The 14,208-nt window shown below is 37.7% G+C and overlaps 1 protein-coding gene across 4 annotated transcripts in view; it reads left to right on the top strand.

Moving 5' to 3' along the window:
* Positions 1–14,208, top strand: part of RBBP8 (RB binding protein 8, endonuclease) — a 127,698-nt gene that overhangs the window by 87,740 nt on the left and 25,750 nt on the right. For 3 of the 4 annotated variants that reach the window (XM_074206409.1, XM_074206408.1, XM_074206411.1), the window contains exons 8-10: positions 7,144–7,245; positions 9,621–9,718; positions 12,467–12,579. In XM_074206409.1, the coding sequence (XP_074062510.1) occupies positions 7,144–7,245; positions 9,621–9,718; positions 12,467–12,579 (313 nt within the window). The remainder of the gene's footprint in view (positions 1–7,143; positions 7,246–9,620; positions 9,719–12,466; positions 12,580–14,208) is intronic. The other variant, XM_074206410.1, reaches the window with a different exon arrangement.

Here is a 14,208-nt window from a genome sequence, read left to right as displayed (position 1 = left end):
GCCGGTGCTCTATCCACTGCGCCATCTAGCCCCCTCTAAAATATTTTTGTAAGAGTAAACTTAATTCCCACTTCCCCCACAAAAATATAAAACCTCATGAGAAATAAAGTGAAAGAAAGAGGAAAAAAATGTACTTCAGTCTGTGTTCTGATATCATCAACTTTGTGTTTGGGTTGTATTGCATTCTTTATCATAAGTCCATCAGCAAAGTTACTTCCATATTTTTCCACAGTTGCTGTTGCTAATTGTAATTCCCTCCATCCATTCCTACCCACTATCATTATAGTTTCCTTCTCCTTTCACTCCATCTCTTTTTTTAATATTTATTTATTCTCTTTTTGTACAAATAATGTTTTTTTATACATTAATAAAATATTCTTGTTTGAGAGTAAACAGAATACCCCCTCCCCCCACAAAATATAGACTCGCTTGAGCGATAAAGTAAAGGGGAGAGAAAAAAATTAAAATTAAAAAAATAATAGTAATAATTGTAGGTATGGCCAGGTGGCGCAATGGACGGAGCACCAGCCCTGGAGCCATGAGCACCCGAGCCCATATCCGGCCCCATACACCCAACAATCACCCAGCCGTGTGACATGCAAGCCACCCCAAACCCACTGCCCTGCAAAAACCAAATATAGGGGAAAAAAAGACCCAAAATAAAATAAAATAGTAATAATAGTAGGGGTGGCTAGGTGGTGGACTGAGCATTGGCCCTTGAGCCAGGAGGACCCGGGTCCAAATCCAGCCTCAGACACCCAGCGATCACCCTGCTATGCGGCTCCAGGCAGGCCACCCAGCCCCATTTGCCCTGCACCCCCCCCAAATAACAATAATAATAATAATAATAATAAAAAATGTGCTTGAGTCTTTGTTCCAACACCACCAACTTTGTCACAGGTGTATCACATTCTTTATGATAAGTCCATGGCAAAAGTTACTTTCATATTTTTCCACTGTTGCCATTGCTGATCGCAACTCCTTCCTTTCATATTTCTCCACTACCATGTACTATATTTTCTCTCTCCTTTCACTGACTCTGTTTTAGGGTAGCTGAGTTGTGCAGCAGACAGATCCCTGGTCCTGGGGCCAAGAGGCCCCGAGCCCCCATACCACCCCTTAGGCCCAGCATCCACCTAGCCCTATGGTTCCAGACAGGCCATCCAATCCCAGCCCCTTGAAAGAAGTAAAAAGGAAAATGTGTTATATCTGACCACTCTCCCACCATGGTCCATCCTCTCCTCCATCACTCACATCATCCCCCTTCCCCCTGTCCCCCCCTTTTCTTCTTACTCCAGATGCCTTATACCCCACTGAGTATATATGCTGTTTCCTCTCCTAGCCACCTCTGATGAGAGCGAAGATTCCCTCATTCCCCCTTGCCTTCCCCCCTTCCATATCATTGCAATAGCTCATTGTAATAAAGAAAAAACTTATTGTATGAGATATCTTGGCCTATTCCCACTCTCCTTTTTCTTTCTCCCATTACATTTCCCCTTTTTTTCTATTGACTCCATTTTTTTACACCATATTTTATCTTCAAATTCAGCTTTCTCCTGTGCTTCAACTATAAAATCTCCCTCTACCTGCTCTATTAACTGAGAAGGTTCATATGAGTATTATCAGTGTCATTTTTTATGCAGGAATACATGCAGTTCATCATCATCAAGTCCCTCATATTTTCCCCCTCTCCTCCAATCTCTATGCTTCACCTGAGTCCTGTATCTGAAGATCAAACCTTCTGTTCAGCTCTAGCCATTCCAAATTTGAAATTCCCCAGGTTCATTGAAAGTCCATTTTTTTTCCCCTGGAAGAGGATATCCAGCCTTGCTGCGTAGTTCATTCTTGGCCGCATTCTAAGCTCTTTTGCCTTCTGGTATATTATATTCCAAGCCCTATGAGCTTTTAATGTAGTTGCTGCTAAGTCCTGTGTGATCCTGACTGCTGTTCCATGATATTTGAACTGTGTCCTTCTGGCTGCTTGTAGTATTTTCTCTTTGACTTGGGAGTTCTAGAATTTGACTATAATATTCCTAGGGGTTGGTTTTTAGGATTTCTTTCTCGGAGGGATCGGTGGATTCTCTACATTTCTATTTTGCCCTCTGCTTCTAGAATATCAGGGCAGTTTTCCTGTAGCAATTCCTTGAAAATGATGTCAAGATTCTTTTCCTGATCATGACTTTCAGGTATTCCAATAATTTTTAAATTATCTTTCCTAAGTCTGTTTTCCATATCAGTTGTTTTTTCAATGAGATGTTTCACATTTTCTTTTAATGTTTCATGTTTTTGGGTTTGAAGTAATGAATCCTGGTTTCTTGTAAATTCATCAATCTCCCTGAGTTCTATTCTTTATCTGAAGGATTTGTTTTCCTCAGAGAATTTTCCTATCTTTTTTTCCATCTGGCCAATTTTGCTTTTTAAAACATTCTTCTCCTCAATAACTTTTTGAACTGTTTTATCCATTTGACCTAAGCTGGTTTTTAGCATGTTATTTTCTTCAGCATTTTTTTTGGATTTCCTTGACTAGGCTGCTGATTTCATTTTCATGTTTTTTCCTGCATCTCTCTCCTTTCTTTTCCCAGTTTTTCTTCCAACTCCCTCATTTGATTTTCAAAGTCTTTTGAGCTCTGTCATAGCCTGAGCCCAATTTCTGTTTTTCTTGGAGTCTTTAGATGCAGGAACTTGTGCTTCTTCATCTTCAGACTGAATATTTTGATCCTTCTTGGGCTCATATGCAAAATATTTCTCAATGGTGTTCCTCTTTTTTTCTCTGCTTGCTCATTTCCCCAGCCTAAGCCTGTTTTTGGGGTGCTTCCTGAGCTTTTGGGACACTCCCACAAGGGTCTCAGTGTGTGAGGCTCTGTCCTCTCTCCTAGTCTGTCAATAACCATATGTACCCCCCTCTGCCACGGGGCTGAGGTGGGGGGGGCCTGCTGTTTTATGGGGGGTGGGGCTAAACTGCTTACAGGCTCCACCTACTTCTGTTTCATGGATTTGGGCTGCCAAAAGACCAAGTTACTAAGCTGTGTGCCCTGAGGGCTGGGTTTCACATGTTGGCTCCAGCAGAGGTCCCCTGGTGTTTCCCCACTTTGTGCCTGGTGCTCCCCAGGGCTGTAGCTCAGGAGACTACCTGCTGCTGTGAGCCAGCTCCCAGCACCCTGGAGCACCCTGGGACTGCCTCCTGGAGGCTGAGGTTCTTTCACTCTGGCGGGCTGCCCCTCCAACCCTGGGGAGCAGAGCCTTTCTTTTTCCTTTCCAGGTTATCTTGAGTAGAACTGCCTCATTGGGTCCCTCTGTGGGTTCTGTCTCTCAAAAGTTTAGTTAGAGTCCTTAGTTTAGAAGTTTTATGAGAGAGCTTCTAAGAGACATTCCTTTCCAGTTGCCATCTTGGCTCCTCCCCCCCTCACTCCATCTCTCTTTAAAAATGTGCTGTAGGGCAACTGAGTAGCATAGTAGACAGAGCACTGGCCCTAGGGCCAGGAGGCCCCAATTCTACATCCTACCCCATAGTCCCAGCAGCCACCAACCCTTGGTCCCAGACAGGCCACCCCATCCTAGTACCTTACAAAAAGTGATAAAGAAAATGTATTATATTTTACTATCCTCTCCTATGATCTACCCTTTCCTCTATTACCCCCCCCCCCCCATCCCCTTCTTCTCCTTCTGGATTTCTATATCCTATTGAGAATGTATCTTGTTTCCTCTCTGAGACATTTCCATTGAGAATAAAGGCTCCCTCATTCCCCTTCATCTCATTCCCCCTCACCTTCCCCTCCTTTCCATACCACTGCAAAAGCTATTTTGACTCTTTTACATGAAATGTCTATTCTATTTCTCCTTTCTCTTTCTCCCAGTACATTTCCCTTTCACCCATTGACTCCGTTTTTACAGTATATTATACCTTCAAATTCAACTCTCTTCTGTGTCTTGTCTACATATGCTTCTTTTAACTGCTCTAATAAATGAGAAGATTCATATTAGTATCATTATCATCTTCCCATGCAGGAATACACACAGTTCTTCATCATTAAATCCCTTATAGTTTACTCTTCTTGTTCACCCTCCTCTATGGTTCACCTGAGTCCTGTATTTGAAGATCAAACTTAATGTTCAGCTCTGATCGTTTCAATAGGAACATTTGAAATTACCCTATTTCATTGAAAGTCCATCTTTTCCTCTGGAAGAGGAATTTTGCTGGGTAGTTGATTCTCAGTTGCATTCCAAGCTCTTTTGCCTACCGGAATATAAATTATTTTTTAATTATTTACTTCATGACTTATCCTCTTAAACAAATTTAATTTTAGTTGTCTTTAAAGATTTATTAATCAGGTAGCAAGAACATAATAGATACTATGTTTTTAGTCAATTTCAGTAGGGTTTTTTTTTTTAGCAATTATGGAGGAAATAACACTTCCAAGTCCTACACATCCTTAATGTAGATGCTACTAAGTCCTTTGTGATCCTGACTGTAGTTCTGCAATGTTTGAATTGTTTCCTTCTGGCTGCTTGTAATATTTTCATTTTGACTTGAGAGTTCTGGAACTTGGCTTTAATATTCCTAGGGGTTATTTTTTTTTGGATTTCTTTCAGAAGGAGATCAGTGAATTCTCTCAATTTCTATTTTACCCTCTGCTTCTAGGATATCAGTTTAATTTTCCTATAGAAATTCTTTAAAAATTAAGTCAAGGCTCTTTTCCTGATCATGACTTTCAGGTAGCCCAATAATTTTTAAATTGTCTCTTTAAGATCTGTTTTCCAAGTCAGTTGTTTTTTTTTTCTTTTTAAATAAGATATTTCAATTTTTCTTCTAGCTTTTCATTCTTTTGGTATTGTTTTATTGCTTCTTGATCCCTCACAAAGTCATTAGCTTCCTTTAGCTCCATTCTGCATTTGAAAGATTTGTTTTCCTCAGAGAGCTTTCTTATCTCCTTTTCCATATGGCCAATTCTGCTTCTTTTTTTTTAAGGCATTCTTCTCATTCACTTTTTGGGCTGCATTTTTCCATTTGACCTAAACTGGTTTTTAATATGTTTTCTTCATTTTGGGGGATCTCCTTGACCAAGCTGCTGACTTGGTTTTTGTGTTTTTCCCACATTGTTCTCTTTTTTTTCTTCCCAATTTTTCCTCTACCTCCCTTATTTGATTTTTCAAAATCTTTTTTGAGCTCTCCCATAACCTGAACCCAATTCCTATTTTTCTTGGAAGTTTCAGATACAGAAGCTTGGACTTTGTCATCTTCTGAGTATGTGTTTTGATTCTTCATGGAACCAAAGTAATTATATATGGCCAGGTTCTTTTTTTTCTGTTTACTCATTTCCCCAATCTATACCCTGGTTTTGGGGTGCTCCTGAGCTTTTGAGTATTATTGAGATACTCCTGCAAAGCCCTCAGTTCCTTCTAGGTCTTATGGGAGATTCTGACTGCTCTTCTTTCTGCCTGTGCTTTGGTCTGTGGATGACCACAAGCACACCCCTCTTCTCTGGGGCTGTGGGGAAGGTCCCTGCTCTATGACAGTATGTGGGCCCAGACTGTGACAGGGGTCTGAATATGAACAGAGCCCCAGAGTCCCATCCCAGGGACAGAAGAGAGACCTCAACAGTTCAACAGTCTTCCCCCACCCCTTTACTTTCCATAGGTTGAGCACTCTGGAAACAGCTACTGGGTGGCTCTGTGGATCTGCTTCCATTTCCTGGGATCTGGGCTGTGCTGAGGGCTGCAGCTGCACTGAGGAGGGCCACACTGACCTGGGCTTCATATGCTCACTCTGGCAGAGGTTTCCGTGCTGATCTTCCAAGTTGTGCTTAGGCTCCCTGGGTTAGCCAGTTAGGAAACTGCTTCTGAAGCCAGAAGCTATGGCTCCCAGGGACCCAGATGCCTTGCAGACTTATGGAAAGGCTGGAGCTCTTTAGCTCTGGGGCGCTTGCCGCCCCCTCCAACCACATGGAACAGAGCCTTCCTACAATTTTCCAGGTTACCTTGGCCTGGAGAATTGCTGCACTGGATCTCTCTGAGTTCTGCCTCTTGAAAATTTAATTAGTCATAAATTAAAAGTTTTTTGAAATATTACGGAGAGAGCTCCTAAGAAAGGCTATTCTCCTGCCTCCATCTTGACTCTGCCCCCCCCCCCAATAGTTTGGTTTTTTTTTTTTTGCAAGGCAGTGGGGTTTAAGTGGCTTGCCCAAGGCCACACAGCTAGGTAATTAAGTGTCTGAGACTGGATTTGAACCCAGGTACTCCTGACTCCAGGGCCGGTGCTTTATCCACTATGCCACCTACCTGCCCCCCCCCCCAATAGTTTTTTGAAAGAACTTCAGTTATCAGCTTTTTAAATTCAAGGCATAAATTCTTCTGCTTTTTTCCATTATTGAAGATCATAATATATCTTTAACTTTTAAAAAACTGCATTTATGTGCAGTGTTCTGGACATTCATATACTATTACTGTGAATCTAAGACATTTGGTTGCAAAGACTATTGTGAACATTTTGAGGCAGCTGAATTATTTAAATGAGGTTAAATCCATTCAGTTCATTAAACATTTGCACCTGAGGTGTGCCTCCAGTGAATCTGTATTGATTTATTTGTAAGTTTGAAATGTTTGCTTTTAGGTCTTGCTGTTTTTTTAGACTATATTCTAGTAGATCAAGTATGATTTAGGTCCTCTTCCAGAGAGCAGTATATAAAATGATATCACTATAAATACTTTTGAGAAGACAAAAAAATGGAAAATTTTATTTTTTTTTATAATTGTTTTGCAAGGCAGTGGCATTAAGTGACTTGCCCAAGGTCACATTGCTAGGTAATTATTAAGAGTCTGAGACTAGATTTGAACTCAGGTCCTCCTGACTCCAGGACCAGTGCTCTATCCACTGTGCCACCTTGTTGTCCCTAAAAATAGAAAAATTTAAAACAAAATTGGTTAACAGATGAAATACTAATATAGAAGTCTCAGAAAACTTAAGAATTCAAGTAGTGATTTGTACTTTTACTATTCTACTTTACAATTTTTGTTATTATCAGTTATGAAATTATGATAATTGCATTTTTACAGGCCTATGAAAATTTCTATAATGAGATCATATTTTTAGTGTATTTTATTTCTCCCTCATGTTTTCTTTAATCTTTTATATGTATGTTTTTTCAGAATTAACAAAAGGTCTAAAGTCTTCAACTCAACTGCAGCAAAACCACTATGAGAGTGAAATACTTGTAGCAGACACTTGTGATCAAACATCACCTATGACTAGTAAGCATTAACATTAGATTATTTAATAATACAGGTTTGGGTTTTTTAAAAAGAAATTTCTTTTAATTAGAAGGCATATCTATTGCATGTATTGTCTAATTGTATAGGAAATACTCAACTAATAGAAATGTTTAGAGAATAGGGTGTTTTATAGTTTTCTGAAGAATTGAACTTTGACCTATTAAGCACTATAACCCTTTCTTTTCAAGCTGTTATTTAAAAATCAAAGTGCATATATAAGAAGAATGCTTTTTTTTTATTTTTTTGGTTTTTGCAAGGCAATGGAGTTAAGTGACTTGCCCAAGGTCACACAGCTAGATATTATTAAGTGTCTGAGGCTGGATTTGAACTGAGGTAGTCCTGACTCCAAAGCCAGTGCTCTATCTACTGCACCACCTAGCTGCCCCAAGAATGCTATTTAAAATTTACTTTATTTTTCTGTTATTATCCTGAAATTATTTCAGAGACAGCAATAACAAAAAAAAATTCCTCACCTTTTAGATTTAATGTATTTGTGGGGGGGGGATTTTTACTTGTGACAACATGATAACATCAATAATAAATAGACTATAAAATCAAGAATCTCTTCTAGGCTCCAAAAACTACTTTAAAAAAGTAAATTGGGAGCATCTAGGTGATGCAGTAGCTAGAGCATGATCCTAGAATCAGGAGGACCTGAGTTCAAATGTAGTCTCAGACACATATTAATTACCTAGCTGTGTGACCTTGGGCAAGTCACTTAACCCCACAGCCTTATAAAAAGTAAATTAAAATAAATCTCTGCTAGCAAGTGTCTTTTTATTAAACTTTTCCCTAAAATCAGAATGCATTAAAAATAATTTAAATTAAAATTTTAGGTTATTGTAATTATTAGATCATGGTGCTCTGTAATTGTTTTATGCAATTAGGAGATTTAAAGTGCTTGAAAATAGTAATTTAAGCATTTCTCATGATGTATCATTTAGAGTCTTGTTTATTTAGCAAACTTTTTTAAATAATAAAAACAAACTTCAGGCCAATAATTTCTAAATTATTCCAAATTAGTAGTCTGTATTAATGAAGCTTGACTTCCTCCAGTAGTTTCAAAAGAATGTATTTCCTTGGGGGGGGGGGGTTGGAGAAGAATCTGGACCTAATTTGAAGGGTCAGCTAGATAAAAGTTGAGAAGACAAGTTGTATCCCCATCCTTGCTATGGTAGCCAACTGTGGTTGTCTCCAGTGCAACTATACTCACCCTGTCCCCACATACTTTCCTCTTCCTTCTTCTGTTCAACCTTTTAACATCTCTCCTTGAGCAGCTGTTGTCTCCACAGGTCAGTTATGAACTAAACTGATTAGATATCACTGGGAAAATTTGGACCTATTCTCTACCCCTCAGATCACCTCATGGCTAAGGGAGGAGTCTCTTAGAAGGCAGCCTCTGCTTTTTGGGGCAATAACTAATATTATCCATCCCTCTTTATTTTCTTTTTGAGAGCAGGACAGAGTAAGTCACCTAGGACAAGCAGATAGATTACATTATTTTTCCTCCCAAACTCAGATCTTCCAAACTTATCTATAATTGTCAAGGATTTTTGAATAATTACTTATAAAATATTCCAGTATATAGTGTAAGGTACTAATATATTATTTGGTTATCCTTAGCTCTGTAGACTGTATAAATTCCATAAAAACTGACCATAAAAAGAATTTGTTCTCTTTTTCCATTGACCTCATTATAATCTTAGATTTGTTCCAAATAAAGAAATATTCTAGAACATTGAAAGCCTTTCCTGAAGAAGAGTTTAATATAGTTTAATTACATGCAGGATTGTCTTAATACCACAATTGATTTTGCAGGATGTTCAGAAATGTACTCTACCTCTGATTCTAGTATCTCTTCCTTGATGTTTTCACCACTTGCTACCTTAGCTTTCTCTAAACCATAAGAATCTCTTTATTTCATAGCTCTAGAAGCTTACTCTTCTTCTCTTCATATTTCTAAGTATTTACAGGAGATAATAAAACTAGGTTGAAATGTTTAGAGAAAGTATTTCATGTTTAAAATTTAATATTATAATTTATTAGTAGGTACTTATAGAAGTTACTCAGAAATTTCCTTAAGTACAAGACTTTGACTTGTCAAATGAATTCTTTCCCTACTTGTCAAATTTAATAGTAATCTTACTTGATTAATGAGATAAATTTATCTTAATATAACTACAGGATAATTTTGCATTAGGTCTCAACTCCCTCCCCTCTACTTTTTAAAATATGCCCACTTATCAACTACCCTCTTGAGCCATAGTATTCCTCATCATAACCTACTAGAATGTGCTCTATTTTTATAAGATCATAGTTTTATATTCATTTACCTATCCTTTTTTTAAACTTAGATATCCAAGATACCAACAATTATCCCACTGAGAAATCATCTTTTAACTTAGCTGCAGTTGTTGCTGAAACACTTGGACTTGGTGTTGAAGAAGAATCTGTAAGTAATATATCCATTCTGATAAGTATGATGCCAAAATTAGCTTAGAGAAAAATATTTTCCCAAGTCTTAAGACCTTCATGTTCACTCCAATAATATATCAAAGATCTTGGCCATCACTTAGGTTTAATTAAGAGTTGGTCAAAAACTTTGGTCCAGCTATGAAGTGATGAGGGCCAGTACCAGGATAGTAGCAGTACATGGAAACAAAGGAATGTGTAGGAGAGAGGCTAGGAAGATGAAATTATTAGGAATATAAAATTGGTGGAACTTCAGCAAATTGGATGTCAGGGTTCTTGACATATCAGAGATTGCAGAGAGGTCAAGAAGGATGAGAATTGAGGAAAGACCATTAAATTTGGGAATTAAGAGATCATTGGATACTTTGTAGAGGTCAATTTCAGTTGAACTATGAGGTTAAAAATCAGATTGCACAGAATGAAGAAAAGAATGAGAGGAAAGTAAATGGAGACATCTATCGTGGATGTCTCCTTGAGGAGTGTAGTCACAAAAAGAGGAAAATAGAGGATGATAGCTAGAGTTAGAGGATGATAGCAGGTATTGATAGATCAAGTGAGGATATTTTTGAAAATAGAGGAAATGGGGGCATTTTTGCAGTCTAGAAGTAGACAGGGAGAGACTGGAGATAAGTGAGAGAGTAGGAATGAGAGAGAGGGCAATCTGTTGAAGACAATGAAATGGAATGAGATCACTTGGGCATGTAGAGCCTTGCTAATGAGAAGAGTCACCTCTTCATGTGATAGAGTCATTCACAGGAATGATGGAGAAGATAAATACCAGAAGGCATTGAGATTATGTAACATAAATTTTTAGTGGATCCAGTCAGCTTAGTTGAGTGATTTTTCTCCAACTTTGTTCAGTATAATGTGAGTAGGAGTGAAGGCAGCAGATGGTGAGAGAATCCAAGGCTGCCAAATGGGCAAGATGTTAAATCGAATGACGGGGCCACAGGATTCATTTGAGGACAGACTAGAGTTAAATTGTTTCACCATTGGGTTAAGATATGTAAGGGTACCAGTGAAGAGGATCATCAGTGGCCTGGGAAAGGACTGAAGGTTAGAGGAATTGGAGGTCACAGTGAGGTTAAAAAAAAAGGAAAAAAAAGGATTTGGAGCAAGGAAGAGATAGAGGTAGATTTATCAGATTATGATAAAATAAAAGATATTTTAGAATTCTTCATCATGGAAGTAGAACATTTCTAGATAATAACAGGTATGACCATTTCTGGAGTAGAAGGATAGATCATGAAATCTAAGTAAGTTGAGGAATTGGGATTGGAAGTTTAGAATGTTTGAGAAAGGATCAGTTCTCTCATATGAGGAGCAGGAATTAAGGAGGACAATAAACTTATTGAGTAAGGAATGGGGTGTCCTTCTAGGTCACTAGACAGCAACCACTGAATCTTGACTAAGGGATAAATCTGGATTGCATGAACTTCAAAGGAGGAAAGATTAATAGAGGGAGAGCCTGAAAGTGGCAGTAGAGAAGAAGGGTATTCCAACATCTCTAACTCAGCCACTGAGATGGAGATGTGAGTGAAAGTGCAGTTTGTGCTGAAAATGTAGCCAGAAAACTGTGTCATCAGGATAGAGCCAGGTCTAAGTGAGTACAAGAAAATAAGTGAATGAGAAAGAAAAGGTGTCAGCTGAAAGTTAATTTGTTTCCTATGGGGCAAGCATTCCAAAGAGCATGATGGAAGAAGTAAGTAACTTTAAAATTTGGGGGAGCAAGGAGATTTTGTTTAGAGTAGCTAAGCATAAGGGAGTAGACAGTGGAGGATGAAGAACAGGGTTTGAACAGTGCCTTTTAGGGGTTTAGAATTGCTGGAATGAGGAGGTATGTTAGGTATGTCAGAAAAATGAGTTCAGGTAGGTTATACTATTCATAGAAGTTGTAGGAGGTCCAAGAGAATGCCTAGAATGCAAGGAATGGTTTTTCTCTGAGGCAGGTAAAAAAGCCCAATGAGTCCTGTGGAGCTGACTGAGTCTTTTCAGTATTCTTCAGACTGAGGATAGTTTAGGTACTCATAAATTAGAGCTGGTATACTTGACAGTGTCCACTATAACTTCATTTGTCGCAGTAAGCATTACTATTACTCTTAACAGCTCTGAACCTTCAAGGTTTGACCAAACTATTCTTTGGTCATTGGGTGGTTGGAATTTGAGAGAAGATAGAAGTTGCCTTAACTTAATTTCTTTTTTCAAGCAGGTCCATCGTCCCCCCCCCAACTACATTGTTCCCTAAGGAAGCAGAAAGATTTAGGTTCTTTAGACTGACTGAAAGATTTTCTTTTAGCATTATTATGAGTTGTATGCAGATTAATTTTTTAAATCAGTTTTATTTTCCCATTGAAACATTTCTTTGTTATACTTTTAATATATCCTAAGTTTAATCTTTAAATTTATTTTCACTTCATATATATACACACCTTAGCTCTATCCTACTTGGATTTTAATCTGGGTCTGGTAGTTTTACTTAACCTAAATGTTTTTATCATGGGAGATGCTATTTAAAGTTCCTTTTTGAGTTAATCTTGTAGTGAAAAAAATTCCTATTTTTTTCTCTTTCAATTTATATTTTTGTAAATTCTTACATTAAAACATCTTAAAATAGTCATCAACTTTTAGTTTCATTTTCCAGATTATTTTATTTAAGTTATATATATATATATAATGTGTTTCATATTAGATAAATTTATATATGCATCACATGCATTTTCTATTGAAGGACCCTCAAAGTGCTTTGAATCCTCTCAGTGAAGAATTGCACCATCAACAGGAAGCAGAGGCTAAGAAACAGCCTTTTCAGGAATCCACAAAATATAATGAAGATGGTTTGAGGTAATTTTGGAGGAATTTTTTTAAAAGACCCCAAAATAGAATAGAATGCCTTTAAAACAGAGATTATAGAATCATTGATTTAAAGATACAATGGTTCTCTTATTGATCATTGGGTGGAACTCTCTTCATTTCAAAGATTTGAAAAGTACAATGACACAGTGGTTTATAGATTTTTGTTTAAACAAATGGATACTTTCTCTAGCTTTTTTTAAATATTATGCTTTTTGCATTATATAAGGAATAAGAGAGTACTTTAAGAAATTTATTTACAGATGAGGAAATCAAAGTGATCCATAGTCATATGAAAAATTTCTTTAAATCACTACTTATTAGAGAAGTGCAAATTGAAGCATCTCTGAGGTACCACCTCACACTCCTTGGACTGACCAATATGACCAGAAAGGACAGTGATCAATGTTGGAAGGGATGTAGGAAATCTGGGACCCTAATGCATTGTTGGTGGAGCTGTGAGCTCATGCAAGCTTTCTGGAGAGCAATTTGGAATTATGCTCAAAGGGCAGCAAAAATGTGCATACCTTTTGACCCAGCAATACCACTACTGGGTCTATACCCTGAAGAGATGATGAAAAAGGGTAAAAACATCACTTGTACAAAAATGTTCATAGTAGCCCTCTTTATGGTGGCAAAGAATTGGAAATAAGTGAATGTCCTTCATTTGGGGAATGACTTAATAAACTGTGGTATATGTATGTCATGGAACACTATTGTTCTGTTAGAAACCAGGAGAGATGGAATTCAAGGGAAACTTGGAAAGATTTGTATGAACTGATGCTGAGTGAGATGAGCAGAACCAGAAGTGGGTGATAATTTTATGGACTTGTTCATTCCATTAGTGCAACAATAGGCACAATTTTGTGCTATCTGAGAGGAAGAACACCATCTATATCCAGAGAAAGAATTGTGGAGTTAGAATAAAGAACAATTTAAAAAAAGTTATCTTGCGTAATTTTGCTATCTCTTATACTTAATTTTTCTTCCTTAAGGATGATTTCTGTCTCATCACATTCAACTTAGATCAATGTAAAGACTAACAGACTGCCTTCTGTGGTACTTTTTCCTTCTTTTAAAGTATCCAGTCTTTTCAGAAAATTAGTCTATGCTTTCAAATGATGTGCTAAAACTGAATAATCCCCAAACCAAAGGTGTGTGTGTGTGGGGGGGATATGAACAAGAAAGAAAAAAAATAAAAGAAGTTTTAAAAAGTGAACCTAATATACTTTGCTCTGCATTCAGACTCCATTGTTTTTTTCTCTGGATGTGGATGGCATTTTCTTTAACAGATTTCTCAGGATTGTCCTTGATCACTGAATGCTGAGAGGAGCAGGATCCATCATAATTGATCTTCTCACAATGTTGTGGTTAATATGAACAGTGTTTTCTTGCTTCAGCTCATTTCACTAAGCATCAGTTCAAGCAAGTCTTTTCCATGCTTCTCCAAGGTCCCACTGCTTGTGATTTCTTAAAGAACAATAGCAGTCCATAGCATTCCTATACCATAACTTGTTCTGCCATTCCCCAATTGATGGACATCCCCTTAAATTGCCAATTCTTTGCCACTACAAAAAGAGCTGCTAGAAATATTTTTGAATATGTAGGACTTTTCCTGAT

Source organism: Macrotis lagotis, chromosome X (assembly GCF_037893015.1).
Source record: "Macrotis lagotis isolate mMagLag1 chromosome X, bilby.v1.9.chrom.fasta, whole genome shotgun sequence".
Lineage (NCBI taxonomy): Eukaryota > Metazoa > Chordata > Mammalia > Peramelemorphia > Peramelidae > Macrotis > Macrotis lagotis.
This window is presented reverse-complemented; position numbering and strand designations above follow the sequence as displayed.